The sequence below is a fragment of the Takifugu rubripes genome, chromosome 21 (assembly GCF_901000725.2).
Source record: "Takifugu rubripes chromosome 21, fTakRub1.2, whole genome shotgun sequence".
NCBI lineage: Eukaryota > Metazoa > Chordata > Actinopteri > Tetraodontiformes > Tetraodontidae > Takifugu > Takifugu rubripes.
In genome coordinates, this window is record NC_042305.1 from 6,815,832 (window position 1) to 6,835,813 (window position 19,982).

Genomic DNA, 19,982 nt, shown 5'->3' on the forward strand with positions numbered 1-19,982 from the left:
GCTTTTTTTAGACACACGTTACACTGAGCAGATGACAGCTCTGGACGCCAGTCGTGTTAGCAGATAAAATATGTGATCCATCTTTATTATACGTTCCCTGTCTGGTGAAAATAATCTCAAAATGTAATCCACCTCCTTTGATGTTGAACCTTAGTGTTGGCAAAACAGGAATATTTCTCCATTTGACACTTGCTGTGGTGCTTTAATTCATGTTCAGAATTTTACCTAATAATTTTTGTTTTGGACCAGTTAATTCTGAGAAACCTCTTTCAACCTAAAATTGAGCTCTTGCTTGACCAGGTTTGGTGCTCCCAAAACAATAGTTTGTGCCCAGAATGTGGACTTCTGTGAGGAGGTGAGCTGTGGAGTAAAACAGTTAGCACAGATGGTTGAGCTGTGGTTGATATCTGCTGTGATCTGCAGGTAACGAGGCTGCTACGTGACAAGTGGAACATGCTTCAAAAGGTTTCTCCTCTGGAACAACCTCAACTCAACCCTCTGCACGACTGTACCGGACCGTTGATGAAGGAAGCTGTGGTACAGATGGTGGCAGAGAAACAGGCCGACTGGGATGACTTTCTGGACCCCATCCTCTTTCTGTTCAGGACAACCGTCAACCCCACGACCAAGTTCAGCCCGTATTCACTCATGTTAAACAGAAAAGCTAATTTACCAAATGAGGTATAGACTATTTCTATATCATAAAAATACCTCTCCTTCTTTTGGATTATTGGTCTTTGTATTTTTCGGTAGACATCCTCGAATCTGCTGAGTTATGATGACCAGGATATGTTTTCCACGAAGGAGCAGGCGTCCACCTATATGTCCGTCATTGAGAAGCAGCAGGACTCTCTGAAGCAGCTGGTAATCTCTGTTTACAGCACTAGACTTTACAACCTGATCCTAAAATCTACTATAACTTAATACAGATTTTTTTAAGAATACAGTTTTTTGACTGCAGAAGGTTTTATCAGCCGACCACCATCCATCAGCAGCTTTCAGGATGTTTTGGCTCAATTGATTTAACCTTTGGTATTGTAGTACTTTGGGTTTATGTGCCTGTTCTTCAATTCCAGGTGTTAGCCAACATGAATGCAGCCTATAAACAAGAGAAGAAGAAGAACTCAAAACGAAAGACTCACAACATCACCCCATTGAGCTTTAAAATCACAGATCCTCTGTTTTATGCAGAAGACTCACCCTGCCCCAAAAAACTTAAAGACAATTTATTTTTGTCCTTTCCTGATGAGACTGTGTTGAGCACTGCACAAAGTGATGCCAGCGAAATAAAGACTGAATTATCGTATCACCTAGACAAGCCTGACGTTCACTGAGCAGCTCAGCAGGATGTCGTGGAACTGACTACTGGAACAAATACTGCACGATGTCACTCGTCACCTGTAGCCTCGCCATCAAAGTACTGCTGAAGGTGACCGGAGTCATGACATCACACAGCAGTTGGTGCTGTCTCACTAGAATGCATTATAAAAACAACTAACTTATTTTCTTTTAAATTGTCATGAAATGAATTTATAAGATGCGTTGTGGAAATTATGCCGACTGGAACTGACACACCCAGGAGACTCAGAAATGAAAAATAAAATGAAGAAATGAAGTTTACTGATCAGACTTAGACTAGACATTGTTGATCCCTTGGGATGACTCCTTCAGGGAAATTTGTAATACCAGCAGCAAATTATAAGAACAAAAGAGCAGAAAAAGAAGAAGCATAAAATAAAAGAATATCAACATATGAATTAAATAATATAAAAACTATAAAGATAAAGTACAAGTGTCCATTTCTGTGTAGTGTACTCTACGTCCTCCCCCAGATGAGGATTTGTAGAGTACGTTGGCATGGTGAACAAAATAGTTCTTGAGCCTGTTGGTCCGACACTTGGAAAGGAGCAGCCTTTCGCTGAACAGGCCCCTCTGGTTGCTGATGACTGTGCAGAGGGAGGCTGGCTTTGTCCATAATATCCAGCAGTTTGTCGAGTGTCCTCATCTCTGCCACTGTCACCACTTTGGGACCTCCCAAAGTCCGACCAGTTCCTTGGTTTTAGAGGTGTTGAGCTGTAGGTGGTTAGTGTGGCACCATGCAGCAAAATCCCTGACCAGTCTCCGATACTCCTCTCTGTCGTCCTGGATGCACCCAACGATGGCTGTGTCGTTGGCGTACTTCTGAATGTGACACAGCTCAGAGTTGTAACAGAAATCTGAGTTGTACAGGGTGAAGAGAAGAGGGGCCAGCATTGTTTCTTAAGGGGCTTCAGTGCTGCTGACCACCGTGTCAGACGTGATGTCCTTCAGTCCGATATACTGTGGTCTGCCAGTGAGGTAGTCAGAGAAATCAGAAGTGACAGCAACACAGAAGTGACAGACAGTCTTTGACTATCCCAAACAGAAGATGCTAAGCTTGGACCCAACAGAATCATCTAGCCTGTTTGTTGCTCAAGCATTGCTTTATCTCTGGGAAGAATGGAAAACAAGATATGGTCACAGAGAACTCAGAAGCTCCTTTAGGACACTAACTGAGACTAAAGGTCAACTTCACAGTACAAATAAGAACTTCATGATTCATATGATCCATTATTGTAATATGTTGACATGTCAGTGAGATGGATCATGAATGGTTGTTTATATCAGCAAAGGAACATCTGTGGTAACTGTTCCTTTAATATGGGGGGCTGGAAATCGTGGATACTGATCCTTATAAATAAAAGACCCGCGGTGCAGCAACTTATTCCGTAAATTTCTGCAAATCAGAAATACTAAGTGCTGCTTTAAACCTCTTAAACCGACATTAACAGAGAATAAACGCATGTCCACATCTAATACTAAATGATTTCTGAAGAAAGTTAATGCATAACCTGTAACTCGCGAAAGAAGTTTATGTGAAACAGGTAATACAAATATGCTGTAATCTCCAATACTTTGACTTAGACAGTTTTATGGCATACTTTAGTCACAGATTTCCAAATCAGTTTTTATTAACATTGCGCAGATATGTATGTTGTTACGGGTTTACAGTAAGAGAAAAATGCAGCCATGGTTGCGCTCTTGAACACTCCCTGAACCTTGATGGGCGGAGCCACACCTGTGGCAACAGTGGAGCCAACATGATGCACAGCATGTCTTCTGTTTCTAAACACATGGAAATTCGGCCAGATTTTTAAAAAAAAAAACCAAACATATATTTTCTTTATATAGATTTATATATTGTAGTCGAAACGACATTCAGAAAGTTCTACCGAGGATGGAAAAAGGAGATTCTAATACATGCTGATTGGTGGAGACGTACATTAACCCAGATCTACTCCGGCTGCCAGTTTGATCTTTGTAGCACTAGTGGTGGTAAGTATCTTCAATGCAAAACTATTTTGCCATAAGCTCAAGTACCGGTAACTCTCACCCTAATCAGAGAAAAGGGTGTTTCTCAAAAAGTCACGAAGTGAGAATCTTCCCACAATAAACCACCTTTGATACCGGTTGCCACCTGCTAATTGCTAGCTTGGTTAGCTGTAAAGTTGAGGTTGTTTCCATGGTTAGACACAGACTGACGGAGCCAGCCAGCCAGAGGAAAACAGACAGATACGCTTAATTAGATCCAGCCCTTCGTATCAACAGTAAGTGTAATGTGTAATGTTTTGTTCTGAGGTAAAGTATGAATTCCAGGATAATATTAGGTTAGAATATAATATTGGGTTTTCACCACATTTAACGTCTAGCTGTGGATTTTTAAAGGTGTGTTTCCAGGTGTGTGTTTTAACTCATCATGGCCTTCGGACCTGCGGGCAGCACTTTGGCGTACGTCCTTCTGGATGTGACTGTTACCACCATCTTGTACATACATGGATCACATTTCAGCATAATAAAGGAGGACATGCTGAACTTTAACATACTCTGTTCCCTACTGGATCTCTGGGGCACTGTGTTGCTGAGATCTGCCCTCCTGCTGGGAGCCTGTATCGGGGTTTTATGGAACAGGGAAGATGGCCCTCGGAGGGTCAATAAAGTCACTGCTGCTGTTGTTTTGGTGTGTCTGATCATCATCACCTTCACCTTAGCCAAGCTGCTACTACTGACTGAGGTGGGGTCGTTGACCCAGCAGCCATGGGCGCTGAGCCTCCTGTGTTGGACCTGTGCATCTAGTCTTGGCATCCTGCTGCCTTGGAACTTGCTGGGAAAGGTGTCCAAACCAAGGAGATGTCCTAACTACCTAGATGGCGATGGCTCTGAGGACACCGAGACGCTGGTAAATACTGGATCGGAGGGGGAGAAATCAAGTGAGGAGAGAGGTCAGGAGAAGCAGCCCAACTCTGGGGCGACTCTGGGGCGCCTGCTGGCCTACTGCAAGAAGGACGGTGGGCTGTTGTCCGTGGCTGTGCTCTTCCTCCTCATTTCTGCAGTCTGTAAGTGTGACCTCGACACAGTAACAATAAACTAGTCTCATAAATCACACAGTCCCTTTTACAAATGCTTGCAGCACTCATAGAATTTGTCATCACAGGATCTTTGTTATAGCTACTGAGTCCATAGGTCCCGACTGTTTGTTATGTAACTCGCAGACATTGTCAGAGCTGACCTGTGTCCTGATAGTCGTCAGAAATAATATACAAGGATGAATGCAAAGAACAATAAATATACAAAAATTGTGTGAATTGTCCAGATAGTGTGAATTGTCCAGATAGTGTTTATCAGTCATACATTGGTCACAACTGCCCCAGAGCTGTGAATAAGAACAAGAATGCATCATTAAAGAAGGCCAAACATGTCTCTGTCCTGCAGGTGAGGTCTTCATACCTTTCTACTACGGGAAATCAATCGAGAGCATCGTGGCCACGCAGAGCATGGAGCACCTGGCACAGCCTGTACTCATGCTGTCAGTGCTGGCCATCGCCAGGTGAGTAAGCAGCAGACGGCCATGGCAGGCTGAGCCACTAAACCTGTTTGGTCTTTATTTACTGAGAAAATAATCATCAGTTGTGCACATAACTGATGTAAAGTCAGGGAAGTGTAAAAAAAAAAACAGAAACTTGAACTGCAAAAGAAAAGCGTCTTCCTGATTCTATAGTCACTAACTCCAGATCACCGATGCTGATTTTTGTCACCTACCGTTGTCATTGTTACAGGAGTAATTTCCAAAACCTTTTAGAGTTTCATCAGAAAACCAACAAACACTGTGGGAACATTTTTATGCAGTCATTAAATGGGGTTAGACCAGGACATCAGCTAAGTCGTAAATCCATCCAATGTCCTTATTTGCATGCTGGTCGTTTCTGCAGCTCTTTGGCGATGGGAGTGAGAGGAGGTGTCTTCACGCTCACATTTGCCAGGTTAAACCTCCGACTCAGAAACCACCTCTACAGAGTCCTGATGAGGCAGGAAATTGGCTTCTTTGATGAGAACCACACAGGTGAGATAGAGTCTTCACATCTCTCTGCCTTGACATGAGCCAGCTGTTATACAGCCATCCACACCTGTATCACCCACAGGTGACATTCTCTCACGCCTCACCGCTGACACCACCCAGGTGAGCGACCTCATCTCACAGAACGTCAACATCTTCCTGCGAAGCAGCATCAAGGCTACCGGACACTTCTTCTTCATGTGTGCGATGTCCTGGAAGCTCACTCTGGTGACGGTCATAGGATTCCCCTTCATCGCCTTCATCTCAAAGATCTATGGTGATTATTACAAGGTGAGCAGAGAGTCCGTACACCAAAACCCAGCACTCTTAATGCTAGAAAGAAGTTTACCTCTGTGCTGTCTGATTTTTATTGATTTATACCACCAAGAAATAACCTTTTATATCCATTCTTCTCTTTACCCCAGAAATTGACCAAAGAAGTTCAGACGACCCTGGCAGAGGCCAACAAAGTGGCAGAAGAGACCATTTCCTCCATGAGGACAGTGCGGAGCTTTGCCAATGAGTGCGGCGAGGCAGAGTCCTACTACTCCAAGCTTTTGCTAATGTTTCAGCTGAACAAAAAGCAAGCGCTGGCCTACGCCTGCTACATGTGGTCCAGTTATGTAAGTGTCCGCCGTGACAGAAAGTGTCAGTCCTTTCCTGTTTGTTCCCGTCTACATCTTCAACATAGATTTGGTGTGTTTCCAGCTCTCACAACTGGGTTTGGAAGTGGCTGTCATCTACTACGGTGGCCATCTTGTTATCTCCAATCAGATGACCAGTGGGGAATTGATAGCTTTTTTCATTTATGTACTTGAACTGGCTGAATGTCTGGAGGTATTCAAGTTGTGATTCTTTGTCTAAATGTACTGAATGAACAGGAGGGATTAGGTTGCCACTAACGTCCTCACGTGTGCTGTGTCTTCTAGAATATTGCATCCGTTTACACGGGTCTGATGCAGGGTGTTGGAGCTGCTGAGAAGGTTTTTGAGTATCTGGACAGAGAACCCAAACAATCAGCCGAGGGTACAGAGGCTCCTGACACATGCACCGGGCTGGTTGAATTCAAAGACGTGACGTTTGCCTACCCCACTCGTCCTGAGACCCATATTCTTCAGGTTGCTGCTGCAGAACCTTTAAGCTATCTGAGCTTTGTACTTTAAATGTTTGTGAAGGGATTTACCTGCCCTACTGGTTTTGCAGGGAGTCTCTTTCACTCTGCGGCCCGGCAAGGTCACTGCTCTGGTGGGACCTTCAGGTGGGGGGAAGAGCTCCTGCGTGAGTCTGCTGGAAAACTTCTACCAGCCACAGCAAGGGCTGGTTCTGCTGGATGGAAAGCCTGTGCACACCCTGAGACACGACTACCTGCACTCCAAGGTCAGCCTGTGTCCACAGGACAAAGGTCCCTAACAGCTGAAACAGACTGAAGCCAAACGACTCACGGTTTCTGTATATCCAGGTCGCTCTTGTAAAAGAGATTCTTAATCCCAATGAGGGTTTTTTAACCTGGTTAAGTAAAATTTCTAGATAGACATCATGTTGTCCCCTGCATCGGGACATGTATGGACTGTCATGATAAGGGCAGCTCACAGCACATCTGTTACCACTGTAAATAATCTTAATCCAGCTTTGTTTTTGCCTTCATTGTTATTTTTAAATGTGCAGGTGTCCCTGGTCAGCCAGGAGCCTGTGCTGTTTGCTCGCACTGTGGAGGAGAACATCACATATGGCCTGAGTGACACCCCCGTGGTGGCCGTGATGGAGGCTGCTGTTGAGGCCAACGCTCACGATTTTATCTCCGAACTGCCCAAAGGCTACCAAACAAGTAATTTGCAGAGGGACTCTTTATAAACCTTGCTGCCCAGTCTTTCACCTCCTGCTGTCGCACAGGTTTTAACTTCTCTTCCTCAGGTGTTGGAGAGAAAGGAACCCACTTATCAGGTGGCCAGAAACAACGAGTGGCCATCGCCAGAGCACTCGTCCGGAACCCTAAAGTTCTCATCCTGGATGAGGCAACCAGCGCCTTAGACGCAGAGAGTGAACACATTGTGAGTGAAAATCCTGCTCAAAAGCAATTGGCAGGCAGGTGTTTGACGAGCGTGGCATTGCTCTACAGGTTCAACAGGCTCTGAACAACATCATGCAGGAGCGCACCATCCTGGTGATCGCCCATCGGCTCAGCACGGTGGAGAAGGCAGACAACATCGTTGTGATCGACCGAGGCTGCGTGGCCGAGCAGGGCACCCACAGGGAACTGATGGCCAGTGGCGGGCTGTACAGCAAGCTGGTGCAGAGGCAGCTTCTCAGCATCGAGACAGGGGAGACGCTTAATAATAGATCCGAAATCAGCGAGAGGTGTGACGGTGTAAGACGGCAGAGACGACTGAGCAGCTGCAACAGCACTGCCAGTGAGTCAGACAAGCACTACTAGACAGGACTGTGGTGTGGAGGTGAGACCAGACTCTTGTTATGCTTCCTTTCTTAGGGAAGCCTCTCTGACCTCAACTGAGTTTGTTTTGGGGTGTCAGCCTCATCTGTCTTCAGTGGAATTAAGTTATTTATCATTGCTTTTAAAAGGACTCGGTGCAGTGTCCTGAGAGGGGTTCTTCCATTATGGAATCTTCAGCTTTAAAATGTTGCAGACTTTCACAAAATGGCTAAACACAAAAGATCAGAGGCAATCTCAGCAGGCCGCCCATTTCAAAGGTCAGATTGTCGGATTCCAGTCAGCCACATGCAGGCTGCTGCTCACTCGTCTGCGCTCGAGCCCTCAAGGGATCAGTCAGTAATCACATAGCTTTATTTTGCTGTAAAATCCAACAAGAGTCCTCGTGAATGTGTCCAAAATATATTACGGTAAATGTGTGTTTCTGTTCAAGGCTGCTCGTTCATAGCATCTAGAGTTACATAAGTCAGCACTCCAAAGAGGATCTACATGTCTTTTTGTCAGTTGAAGCTCCAGCAGATGCATAAATCTTTTATGCAACATGTTGTTTTAACCAGGCATTTTTCTGCAGCTGTGTGTTGCAGCATTTCTGACTGAAGCATGGACTGTGATGACTATGCAGTCACTTATACAGTAGGTGTTAAAAAACCACTGTCTGTTTATGTACTGGATCTACATATTGACTGTTGTCGAGGATTTTCTTCAGTGAACACAAAGTCAGAATGTTGCTTTTAAGAGTTTAATAAGTCAGTCAGAACACATGCAACAACAGCATGCAGAGAGATCTCTGCCCAATGTAACAAACATGTCCCTTTTATAATGCTTAGCAACTATGCCTTTCTCTCAGTACTTTTCCATCTACTCACTTCATCATCACAAGGTTAGCATGATAAACTAGCATTTTGAAGGTTGCTGACTCGCACATCTTCATTATTTTCTACGGAGTCTTTGTTCTACAACTCGTGACACCTCGTACACCTGCACAAGCATCATCAAATGAACTTGCTTGACCTTACTGGTTTAAATGATCTATGCTAAACAAAAAAATAATTTATTTTACACTGTATATTGATTATAGCAACACTATAATACTGCTATTACTATGGTTCTCTGATGAAGCACTTGTAGAACAAAAGCTCAAATTAAAAAGTGATTTTTTTTTTCCATTTTTAAATGTGTGCACAAACCTGAACTTTCATTTTAAACTCTTTTTTCTATACTAAGAATTGGCCAGGTGCACCTCCTGCAGGTCCTCGTGTAGTAAATTAATGTGTGACAAGATCTTTCCAATATCTTTATATAGAGAGCAGTTTTATAGACATATAATGTATTTAGACATCTAATACTGGCTTTGAAAACAAAAAGGAAGCAGAAGGGAATTAAACCAGTCTAAACCCCAAAGTAGGTTTTCTTGTATAGAACTACAGAAATGTTCTTGCTGTGCAGCAACATTACAAAAAATGGCCATTGCAGATTAAACCATGTTCTGCCCAACAGCTAATATTCAATACAAGTAATGATTGTTTCCTCATTAGGAGTCTTATTCCAGTTGTTTTTTAATCTTATATAAAGAAGCTATTTTATCACTGTATTATATAAAATTGTCTCTAATTATGCTTATTATGTATTTGCTAATATATCTAGTTCATATATGATTTTTAAAATTGTGTTTAGAATGTTAAAAATTGTGCCAGCATAATGCTGCTCCATTATCCCGCAGCAATGTTTTGACAAATATGCCTACATACCTCTGATAATTTTGATTTATTCACATTTTTTGAATGCAGTTTTGTCTGGTTCTAACACAACTGGCAAAAGTCAGTAATACGTCTTTTCTAGCTATATTATCGAAATGTATTTATTTATTACTTATTTATTTATAAATAAATAACTTATAAATAAGTGACTCAAAACCCTCCTAATGTGTCCTACTAACATTCTTGCCTCCGACGTATCAAAACCTTCTACTTTTTAATTTCCCTCCGCCTGCTTTCAAGGTTTTTCTTGCATTTTACAAAAGTCTTTAAAGTGCCGCAGATCATATGGCAGAAGGGAATTTCCGATGCACGTGAAGGCATCAGCGCAGGCCCGCCCCCGTGGCCGATGACTACTTCCTGTCAGGGAAGCTCGGTCAGCTGTCACAGTCGGAACGGCGAAAGGAGCGAAGCCAGGCCAGCAGCGGCAGACGACAACAGCTAAAATGTCCGCTTTCACCAACAAGTTTAGCGCTTACACGATGACTCAACTCAACGAGATCCTAGAGGATGACGAGAAACTTACGAAGATGGTGTTGGACATGGAGGAGGTAGGTTTAAGGTGCTTGTTCTGCAGAGCCGTGTGTTAGCTAGTTCCTGTCCGTCTTCCCTTCCCTCCTCAGCCCTTTGTTGTGGTGGATCTGCTGTCGCGGTGCGCTGCTAGAACGTGTTCTTACCCGGGACGTGGGGCCACAAACCGTAACCTCGACACTGAACAGACATTGCCTCAAGTTTTCCTCCACGACTATTCGTCTTTTATTTGCTTGAACAGAAGCTTGCCTGTGTTCCGGAACAAGCTTGCGTTTTAAGCCACTGTCTTTGCGCTGAGTCACAGTGGTAAATAGTCACATTAGACCTCTGCTTATAGCGTCGAAACGCTCCTAATGGCATTTTGCCAATTTCAGGGAGTTATTTTTATTGGCACAGATGGAGCAATAATGAGAAAGAGGGGTATTATATAATAGCATATTAACCAGCTCGCTGCTCCACTGGGCCAACTGCTCGGTTCCTTCAGAGCTTCTTTGTCCACTCGAGACATGCCACACTGCTGGTCCTGCTCCACGACGTCCATCCTGACAATTCTGCTATAAAGACATATAACAGGATGCTAAACTAATAGATGGGAGGCATCCCTAACCAGCATTTGTGTCCCGATTATTGAACACCCTGCTGGCTATAATCTAGATGAATATCTGGCTGCTGAATCAGCTCTGACAGAAGTGGCAAGATCCGTCTGTTGTCACCAGTGGTGACGTCCAGACAAAATTCAACAATGCTATTAATATTCAACAAGAGATTTGCTCCTTTTCTTATTGTAAAATTATTTTTTCTTGGAAAAGGACTTTTATAAAATGAAGAAACTAAACAGTTTGTGGCTTTTTATTTCTCTGCCCATCTGAACAAGGCAGCGTTGATTCTTTTCTGTGTGCTGAATAATACGTATATAATGATATAATTATTTCAGGTTACATTATAGTGTTGAACCATTTCCCCTGCTTCTTCAGCAGGACTGTGGTAAGATAATTCAAGACTGAAAGTTGACACCACCATGAAAGCTCATTTCCACAGAAATGAAAGCTCTGATATCAAAGAAAACTACTGCTCGGTGTTCTGTTGGTGCCCTGTGAGCTGACATTTTGTATTTCCCGTCAGTTCTGTTTTTGATCCACACCCTGTCTGATTGTATCCATGGTTTCGTTTTTTCCCTCCTCCCACAGGTTACAGGTAAAGTTGTAGCGTGTTTCCACTGCATTGGTTGACTTAATGCCTCTCATAAGATTAGGAAAGTGACTCAGCCAAGCAAAGACATGCCTGATCCCAAGGTGGAACCGTCTGGGAAATTCCTTCATTGTAGGAGGAAGAGTGGGTGTTTTTGGGCGTTTTCTGAAACAGGAGAGTGCTGTGAGGTGCTGCAGTCCACAGCTGTGGCGCACAGACACAACCCTTAGTCAAACATCAGGACGTGTGTTCGGTTCCGGCCTGTAATCTTCTAACTTTGCCATTCAAACACACAAAGATGACATGTGGTTTTCTTTGAATAATGCAAACAGTGCTGTCATGCAGGGAAGATCCTGCTTTTTTGTGTCACACCTGTAGATGTGGTGCAACCTGTTTATCATACATCAAATTATACACTCAGCCATCTTCACTCATTGAGCTGGATAGAGCTCATTTTGGAGGTGACTCCATTTTTTTTAAATTTTTTTTAAAATTTAATCTCATTTAAGCATCATATTTTAAAGCAGGCTAAGATAAAGCTGACAGCTCTTTCTTTCCCTCCCTACTCTCTCTCCCCCTCCTCCCCCTCTCTCCCTCCCTCTCTTTCTCTCTGTCTGTCTCTCTATCTCCCTCCATCTCTTCCCCCTTTCTCTTGCTCCTGTCTTGGCTCTCCATTTGTGGTGCTTGGGGTTATTTTGGAAGATAACTGCTTAATTAACACCAACAAACTGGGCTAGAATGAAGAATAAAAGTCAGTCAGTGTTGTGATACAAAAAATTTTTGAGATTTTTTTTTAAAGCCTGGATATTGGTACTATTTTTTAAAGGACATTGCTATTATCACGTTTGTTCCAGTGTTCATTTAGAATCAGTGAAAATAAAACAAAAAAAGCAAAATTGGCGCTCTAGCAGTGGGCTGCAGTACTGCCCATGAATGCCCCCTTTGATATGAATGGTTCTCCTCAAGGTAGCATAAGATCCAATGATGTGTGTTTCTGCTCCTGTTAACATGCAGCTAACACCTGATAGCACTTGTATAATGCAGGTTCTCTCACTTGTTCTTGTGGGAAAAGCAAACAGATAGGGTTCCTGGCTCAGTCGCTGTAAAAGTAAGACAGATTGATGTAGTAAAAAAAAACTTTTTTCTGAGGAAGAAGCAGAAGAGGTAGAAGTTCAACAGGAACCCTCTACTATTGTGGCTCCTAGAAGCGCTGAAGCTTCACTTATCTTTGGGTTGTAAAAGCTCTGGAGCTCCTCCTCTTGTACAGAAACATTCCACCTTTTAATTCTCAATCTCTTTGGGTTAAAAAACCTTCCAATAGGGAGTGTTTGCTTTGTGCGTGGCTATGTGGGGATGTGTTCAGTGTCCCCCAGCAAATGTTGCTGTTTTTGGCTTCCCAGATCAAGCCTGCAGTTGGAGATGCTATTTAAAGGTCCGCTTCGACAGCAGACGGGCAGCTCTGCCTTTCTATTAAAACAACCCAGGGCCCTCAGGGTACCCCCATGTGAAACTGTCTGTGTAGGTTTTCATGCTCGTCATTTTCAGCTCCTTTTAGAGCATAAAGGGTTTTTCTCAGTTGGTCTCACCACCAGCGTTAGCCTCAGTCCCGTTTTAGCTACTATTCCATACCAACCAACGCCAAGGCCTATTTTTAGACTTTTCCTATGCTTCTTTCCCTGCACATGTGCTGCTTATGAAATTATACAGCTGTAATTCGAAATGATACAACTATACAGAAATGCAGCAGTCTCCTGGTTGCAGTTCATGCTTGTATTAAATAAGTGCTCCACTCTTGTGTTTTTCATTTTCCTAATAATCCCTCATATTTGTGTGTCACCTGTGTCCTGTTGTGTTACCCAACTGCATTGTGGGAAATGTAGGAATCTGCATCTGTCAGAAAGGATGTAGCAGTTTATTTTCTCTCACTACTGTTGACACTGACCCATGCATGAAGTGGCTTAACTGAAAACAAGACAAGACATTTCCAGTTGGCCTTGTTAAGACAGAAATGCAATTATAGTTGAATTGGTTATATTATTCACAAATGTGTGTCAGTGTGTCTCGTTTACGTGGCAGCGCTAAGCGTATACAGTAGTATTGTACCAGCTACACAAGTTAAACAGTAGGTTGACCAAACACATAATTTATTACCTTAACTTCCTATCTGCTTGGTAACAAAATATTTGCAATTAAGTTTTGTATTCTGATGAATTGTAATGTCTGTGTTAATAAATAAATAATTTTCATTCTGTGTTGTAGATGCAGGAAGTCCAGCAGAGCAAAGAAAAGACCCTGGCCAACAACAGAACCTTGGCAGAGCAGAACCTCATCCTGCAGCCCAACCTGGAACATAAAAAAGAGCAGCTCACCAAGACCTACCGATTTCTGCAGGAGAACTTTGAGTCCTATCAGCTCCGAAAATCTACTTTAGGTACCTCAGCTCCCAACTTCTGAGTCAGTTTAAAGAATACTGCCTGTGTGATATGTTTGGATGGTTTTCTTACCCCGGATTGATTAATTAATTCATTTTTGTTTTGTTATGATCGGTTATCAACTGGTTACCTTGGTAATGTTGGTTAAGGTGGACAAAAGCTCACAGATTCAAACACCTTCTCTGGTCTCTGCCTGGAATATCCCAGTACTGTTAAAATGACCCAACACTGATTTAAATCTTTAACATCATCTCTTTAAGACGGCTTTAAAGTTTAAATGGCCAGAGCTGAAACTGGTGTCCTGGAACATCGTTTCACAACTTTGAATCAGTTTTAGGTTTTCTACATCAATGTTCATTGTTGCTGTATTGTTAATATTGTTGGACACAAACATAATGACGTTTAGGCAGCTCAGGACCTCAAACATGGAAACTTCTTTAGTGTCTGCTGTCTGTGAGATTTGTTCAGTCAGCAGCTGAAGAAACTGGTTGAACTGGTTCTGGAATTTCCATCAGAGAGTGACTGTGTTGCTGAAAGAGTTTGTTGTTCCAGATTTGATGGAGTTAAAAAGAATCTTCTCTCCTCTTGGGAGAAGATATTTCACCCCTCATCTGAAAGCTGCACACAAAGGCTGCAATAGCCCCATTGTCACACCTTTATTACACTCCCTGGTGTGTGAAGAGGATGGAGTATCGCATGTGATCTTGTTGACGCACTGGTTGCCAGGCAGCACTCTCAAAATAGCAGGGCAGCTATTCACTACTTAACTGCACTGATAAAAGTTAGAGTTTGCCTTCATCTATCAGAAGATGTGCAGCGCTGTTGTGATCCCTGCACAAATCTCCACACTGACTGCTGCTGCTTGTCACTGATTTTTATATTGTTAGTCCAGAATTGCAGCATTTACAACAAGAGGTGTGACAGCTGCTGGCTGTGATGTTGTTCTCAGCTCATCTTACATCAATTTTACCATTTAGGAATGTTAAAATGTGCATTTGCTCTTTCCAGCTTCATGAAAGTGTAGAAAGAGAAATTATTTTTACTTTTCTGAAGTAGGAAAGGGTATATGTTTTTAGAATGAAATGATGAATGTTAAAAACATGAATTGTCACAGAATCATGTTTACATGTTGGTGCAAAGAGACATTTATGAACAAAATAATTTAAATTTTAAAAAGCTAGAAGTAGCACTTAGTTATCATGTTATGATATAAATAGAACATTAACTGATTGAAGTCTCTGTTGAATTCTCTCAATAACAGCTTTTTCAAATGTTGATTACTGGTCACACACACAACCCAAACACCACCACCACCCAGCCTTTCATATATTGGTGCCCCGATTGTGGATTTGTCTGAGAAGCTGGGAGGGACGGTGGAGATGGCAGCATTAGGCCCAGATGGGTTGTTGAGCGTAGAGTAACCGTAGTGGGTTGAATGATCACAGTATCCACAGCAGCGCTATTCTTCTCGGGTCTTTCGGATACACAACTGTGGGCCCCAAGGAACCTTTGAGTTGCTAGAGAGGTTCCATGAACTTTTTTTTCTAAAACCAGCCAATTATTGCAACAATTATACAACTGCTACTCTAATTTTTAGGTTGTTTATTCTGGAACTATTGAATTCTCTTTTCTCCTACTGTTCTTGATGCTGCTGAGATGGTGGGAATCAACCTCAGTAAAGAAGGAAGGTCCATGTTGTCTGGAAACCTTCAGACTGACTTTGGCCGAGAGGATCCCAGTCACAGAGGGAGAAAAACCACACATTCAGGTTGACTGTTGTCATTATTGGTCTGATCATAAACTCAAATGTCTACAAGAAAAATGGCTGAGCTGCTTTTTAAGTAACAGCTGTTAATGTCACTGTAACCATGTCGGCCTGACCGGGGGGATTCGTGGTGGTCTTGCTGCAATTTACATGTACGGTAAACTTGCTGATGCTTCCTTGATGTGCTGGTGTCCAGTAAAGATGCCTGACAATAACTGCAATAATCTTCTTCCTATTTTCCAATGGTGTTAATGGTTGGAATTTAGAACTGGCAGTTTAAAAATGACAGTTGTGTTGGGAGACAGAAGAAACTTTAATCTCTTCCAGGAGGACAAAGAGGCTGCCTCCAGGAAGGCCGTGGCCAGGAAGTGCTGTCATTGTCCAAGCAGTCCTCTCCAGGCAGCTGCTTCCAAATTTATGCATCCACGTAAACTGGAAAGTCAAACTTGTTGTAAAGGCAAAGGGATCGTCGCTCAGGCTGAGGAGATCAGACTGTTGGTGGCAGCTGCAGGCTGAGAGACACTCAAGAAGTTTCTGGACTTCTTGTTTCTTCATGTCAAAGGCACTGGTGGTCCGGCTGTTGTGATGTGTCAGTTACAACACAGACCCTCCACACATATGGCCTCACTGTTGTGTGACGCTTCACGAAAGTCTGTTCTAACTCACACCTTCAGTTTGGCTAATGGTGAACCCTGGCAGCGTAGCAGAGGCTTTTGGTGGTTCGCAACACTTTGTCTGTGGTGAAACGCTGCCTAGACCCAAATCCTGTGACTCAAATGTGTTAAAGTTTGTGTAATGATGGGTGGACCTATCTGACTGTGGTTTGGACCTCCTTCATCAAATCCACATAAAGATCCTAAAAGAGATGCTGAGGGTGTGATTTGCTCTCTGTTGCTCTTTCAGATCACAAGACAGGAAGCACATCTCTGGACACACTGCTGGCCTTGCTGCAGGCTGAGGGAGCTAAAATAGAGGAAGAGACAGAGGTGAGTGTCATCAACAAATGGCATCATCTAATCTACATGATCACTCCCATTAATACATTTCAGTAGAGGATTGTTTGTCGACATGAGTAAAGTCTTATGGTTTATAAATCCCCCCCATCTCCGTCAAGATCTACCCTAGCATCTGAAAGAGTTACAGTGTTACAGGTAATATTATACAGTCTATTTTATATAAAAATATCCTTTTGTTATTTTAAAGCCATGAGCTTCTCAGCTGAACAGCATTATCTGCTGTACGGAGCGGACTAAAGCATCAAATTCAGCATTCTCACTGCAGCATTTTTAGGCACCATTTTCAGTCTGAATGATTTTACCCACAATTCTCAGTTCATCCTCTCGGTACAGACGTGTCGGAGGTAATGGAGCCTTTGAGCTCTCAACCTGTCTAACCGGCAGCGGATGCCCAAACTGACTTCCAACAAATCCTTGTTGGTTGAGGCATTTTTTACTTAATAGCTTTTTTTAAAGTAGCAGGACTGAAAGTCTGTGTGCTCATGTAGGAAGACTACATGCACAGGCCAACTATGACATCTGTACAATGGAAAGAGTTAATCAAAACAATAATTAAGTGCAGAAGTGCAGCTGTGTCTTCTGCCCATTGTTCTGTTATAATGACATTCGATGATCTGGGTCTTTTGTGCTACAGATAAATAAACAGCAGAACCAGAGAAAGGTTTCCAGGAAACACTTAAACTTCCAGGTTTTAACAGAAAAGACTAAATGAGGAAGTGTGAGAAAAACACAGTGTTTATATTTTACAAATGTGTCCTTGTCCTATGGAGCAGTTTGGGGGTAGTGCCGGACTGCAAAATCAAGTGCAATGTTCCGATCTAGAACGACCACCAAAACGGTGAAAACTTTGGGTAAAAAAGCCACAAGGGGCCTTTTTGTCTGTCAAGTATGTTTTTTATTGTGTTGCCTTTTCGAAGATCTTATTCCTGATTTTATTACTTTTTCATCCACAAAACTAAGGCACCAAAGACCTCTCATGTTTGAACGAGATGTTAGACAACATCGGCGTCTGTTTGTCAGTCAGCAGTCAGCAGTTTGGTGCCCCCCCGTATATGTCCCCTCACAATATGAGCTGAAAATCTTCTACCCTAAACTCCTTTTAATTGTCTTCATCAGAACATGGCCGACTCCTTCCTGGATGGGGAGATGACCCTGGACAACTTTATTGATGTCTATCAGAGTAACAGGAAGTTGGCCCATTTAAGGAGGGTGAAGATCGAGAAGCTGCAGGAGATGGTTCTGAAGGGCGAGCACCTTCCCCAGGCCTCCGTTTCTACCTCTCGATCTCAGGACGTGTCGGCAGCAGCTCGAGCAGAGACGGGCAGTAGCTCCTCCCCCATGGCTCAGGCGAGAAGGAAGCCCCCGCTACCACCATCGCAACCTGCCTCCGTTCCAAATCCAGTTCCAACCGCTACTCCTCCGCCTGCAGTCTTCTATGCATCGCCATACCCCCCCATCCCTCCCAGAACAGGCCAACCATTTCCCAATGTCTCTTCAGGCTACCCAAGCCACTATCTCTCTCAGTACCCCCCTGCTCTGCCTCAGAGGCCCCCTCCTCGCTTGGCCCCGCAGCCCGGTTTTATCATACAATAAACTCCAAGTCGTTTCCTCAAGGACTTTTCACCACTGGAGCTCCTCTAAGAGCCATTCGTTGTTTTATCCATGTTGTTGGCCTTCTTGATTTAAAAAAATGGCCCGTAATCTGAATACAAGAGGATCCACACTGGCCAGGTATGGACAGGTGGAGCACATCACCAATTATCACACACTCCTACCAACACTCCCCAAAAGATAAAAGAAAGACACCACACAAGTGGCCTCTGGATGGAGGAACGGCCCTGAGTTGACCTGATGGTCTGTGGGTCTCTGAGCTGGGGCTGGTGGACCTCAGCTCCGCGTTCGCTCCCAGTCAGGCGTCAAAGGATCGAATTAGTCGTTTCCACCTGTAACACTTCGATCTATATGCAAGAAAAGACCTGAATTACTGATGGAGTTCTCACTGCATCTGTGCTGTGATTCTTTTTGGTTTCAACTGGTACAAAATTGAATTTCAGCATCATTTTAATATTCTATTTGCGTTATGTTAATAATAATAGTAATAATATCAATTGACTGATTAACGCATTAAAGGAGGCTTTGATGGGCAGATCTTTGGTTTAAGTGTGCATCTCCAGAACTACCTGGTTGAAGACTTTTCCTACTTAAGTGACGGTGGCAGAGGTCCATTAAAGGGAGGTGAAGGAGAGGAGCGGCGGCTGGGCCTGCAGAGCCTCACCTCAAATGAAGGATTTATGTATAGCCATGCACTACTCTGGTCTTCTTTTCTGTGGGTTCCTGCTGTGTTGGAATACTTTTTCCAGTCTTGGTCTTTCATCCTTTAAACATTCTCAATGGGGACCAGGGAAGACCTCATACACTTTTCTGTCTGGAATTCTGTCATACTTGGGCACCAAAGACCTCTCATGCTTCTTTGTGTTCAGAGTTTTCATATCTGTCTATCTGAGCAGAAACCACATGTCACATCTCTTCAGTGGGGGGATATTCTGGTGCAATTTCTTAAGAGCTTTTTATTTTTGTTCCTCCCAAATGTCGCTGTGCACTGTTTAACAGCCACGAGTGCCTACACTTTATGAGACATTGACCAAGTCCTGCTTACGACTCCGTGTTTCTCTGAGGTGTACAGATTAGAATCCTTACCCTCCTGGGTTAAAAGGAACATGCATGAAAATGAAAACAACTGACCAAATAATTGCTTTTCTTGTCGGGCTCCTAGAATCAGCAGCTGCAGACCAGAATCAACTGAACAAGTACCAGAGGGTTTTGTGGTGCTCTGAACCATCCAGTTTATTTGCATGTGATAATTTTAATTGGTGAAATAACAGGGAGGTGAAATATTTATTTCATATCGGAGCAAAGAAGCGAGCCGCAGTTTCAGCAGGCAACAGAAATAGTTGGCAAATCAACATCTCGAGGAACCAGCAATTTAACAACTAAATATTCGTAGCTGTTTATGCATGGCCTTTGCTCTTTATTGATTCTGAAGAGTCTTTAATACCTTTTATTTTTAGCTGCTTGTTTTGTTCAATCTGATCCTCAGTATCCATTGTTTGTGACTGGTGATATTTTAAATGTAATGCTGTAGGTATTTACTTCTAATGAATGTTTTAAGTCGAATTTATTCATATTTTCAAGTTCAATAAATCTCTTTTTTTTGTAGCTGTGTTATTCCGTTGCTTTATTACAGCAGGTCATAACGGACGCCACTCAGTATGGAGCGGCACTGCCCTCTAGTGGCCGTGGTATACCACCCGTTGGTGTGTCGTCTTTTAATACCCATTTCACGAACGAGTTGAAACATAGTTGAAGATATATAATTTCTTGACATTTAGTTAAACTAACTTGTCAAAGTTAGTTAAACTTGTCATTTGTTGACAAAGGCT

General features: G+C 43.0%; 2 protein-coding genes across 5 annotated transcripts; both read left to right on the forward strand.

Annotated features, from left to right (window-relative positions):
• The first annotated feature begins 1,744 nt into the window (after nt 1-1,744).
• On the forward strand, nt 1,745-9,841 carry abcb9 (ATP-binding cassette, sub-family B (MDR/TAP), member 9). 3 transcript variants are annotated; one of them, XM_011615328.2, is made up of 13 exons: nt 1,745-3,354; nt 3,550-3,626; nt 3,745-4,412; nt 4,789-4,903; nt 5,286-5,416; nt 5,496-5,701; nt 5,836-6,033; nt 6,119-6,247; nt 6,340-6,528; nt 6,614-6,787; nt 7,076-7,235; nt 7,322-7,458; nt 7,527-9,841. In XM_011615328.2, the coding sequence occupies exons 3-13, from the start codon at nt 3,776-3,778 to the stop codon at nt 7,839-7,841; spliced, it is 2,391 nt and encodes a 796-aa protein (XP_011613630.2). In that variant the 5' UTR covers nt 1,745-3,354; nt 3,550-3,626; nt 3,745-3,775; the 3' UTR covers nt 7,842-9,841. The 3 variants fall into 3 exon arrangements, with proteins under 3 accessions (XP_011613630.2, XP_029685178.1, XP_029685179.1); XM_029829318.1 differs by having other exon boundaries at nt 1,745-3,657; XM_029829319.1 differs by lacking the exon at nt 3,550-3,626.
• A 125-nt stretch (nt 9,842-9,966) lies between these two features.
• vps37ba (VPS37B subunit of ESCRT-I a) lies at nt 9,967-19,758 on the forward strand. Of its 2 annotated transcripts, XM_029829321.1 has the most exons (5): nt 10,038-10,161; nt 13,589-13,760; nt 15,418-15,529; nt 16,430-16,512; nt 17,659-19,758. In XM_029829321.1, the coding sequence occupies exons 3-5, from the start codon at nt 15,418-15,420 to the stop codon at nt 18,133-18,135; spliced, it is 672 nt and encodes a 223-aa protein (XP_029685181.1). In that variant the 5' UTR covers nt 10,038-10,161; nt 13,589-13,760; the 3' UTR covers nt 18,136-19,758. The 2 variants fall into 2 exon arrangements, with proteins under 2 accessions (XP_003974583.1, XP_029685181.1); XM_003974534.3 differs by lacking the exon at nt 15,418-15,529 and having other exon boundaries at nt 9,967-10,161.
• The last annotated feature ends 224 nt before the right edge of the window (nt 19,759-19,982 follow it).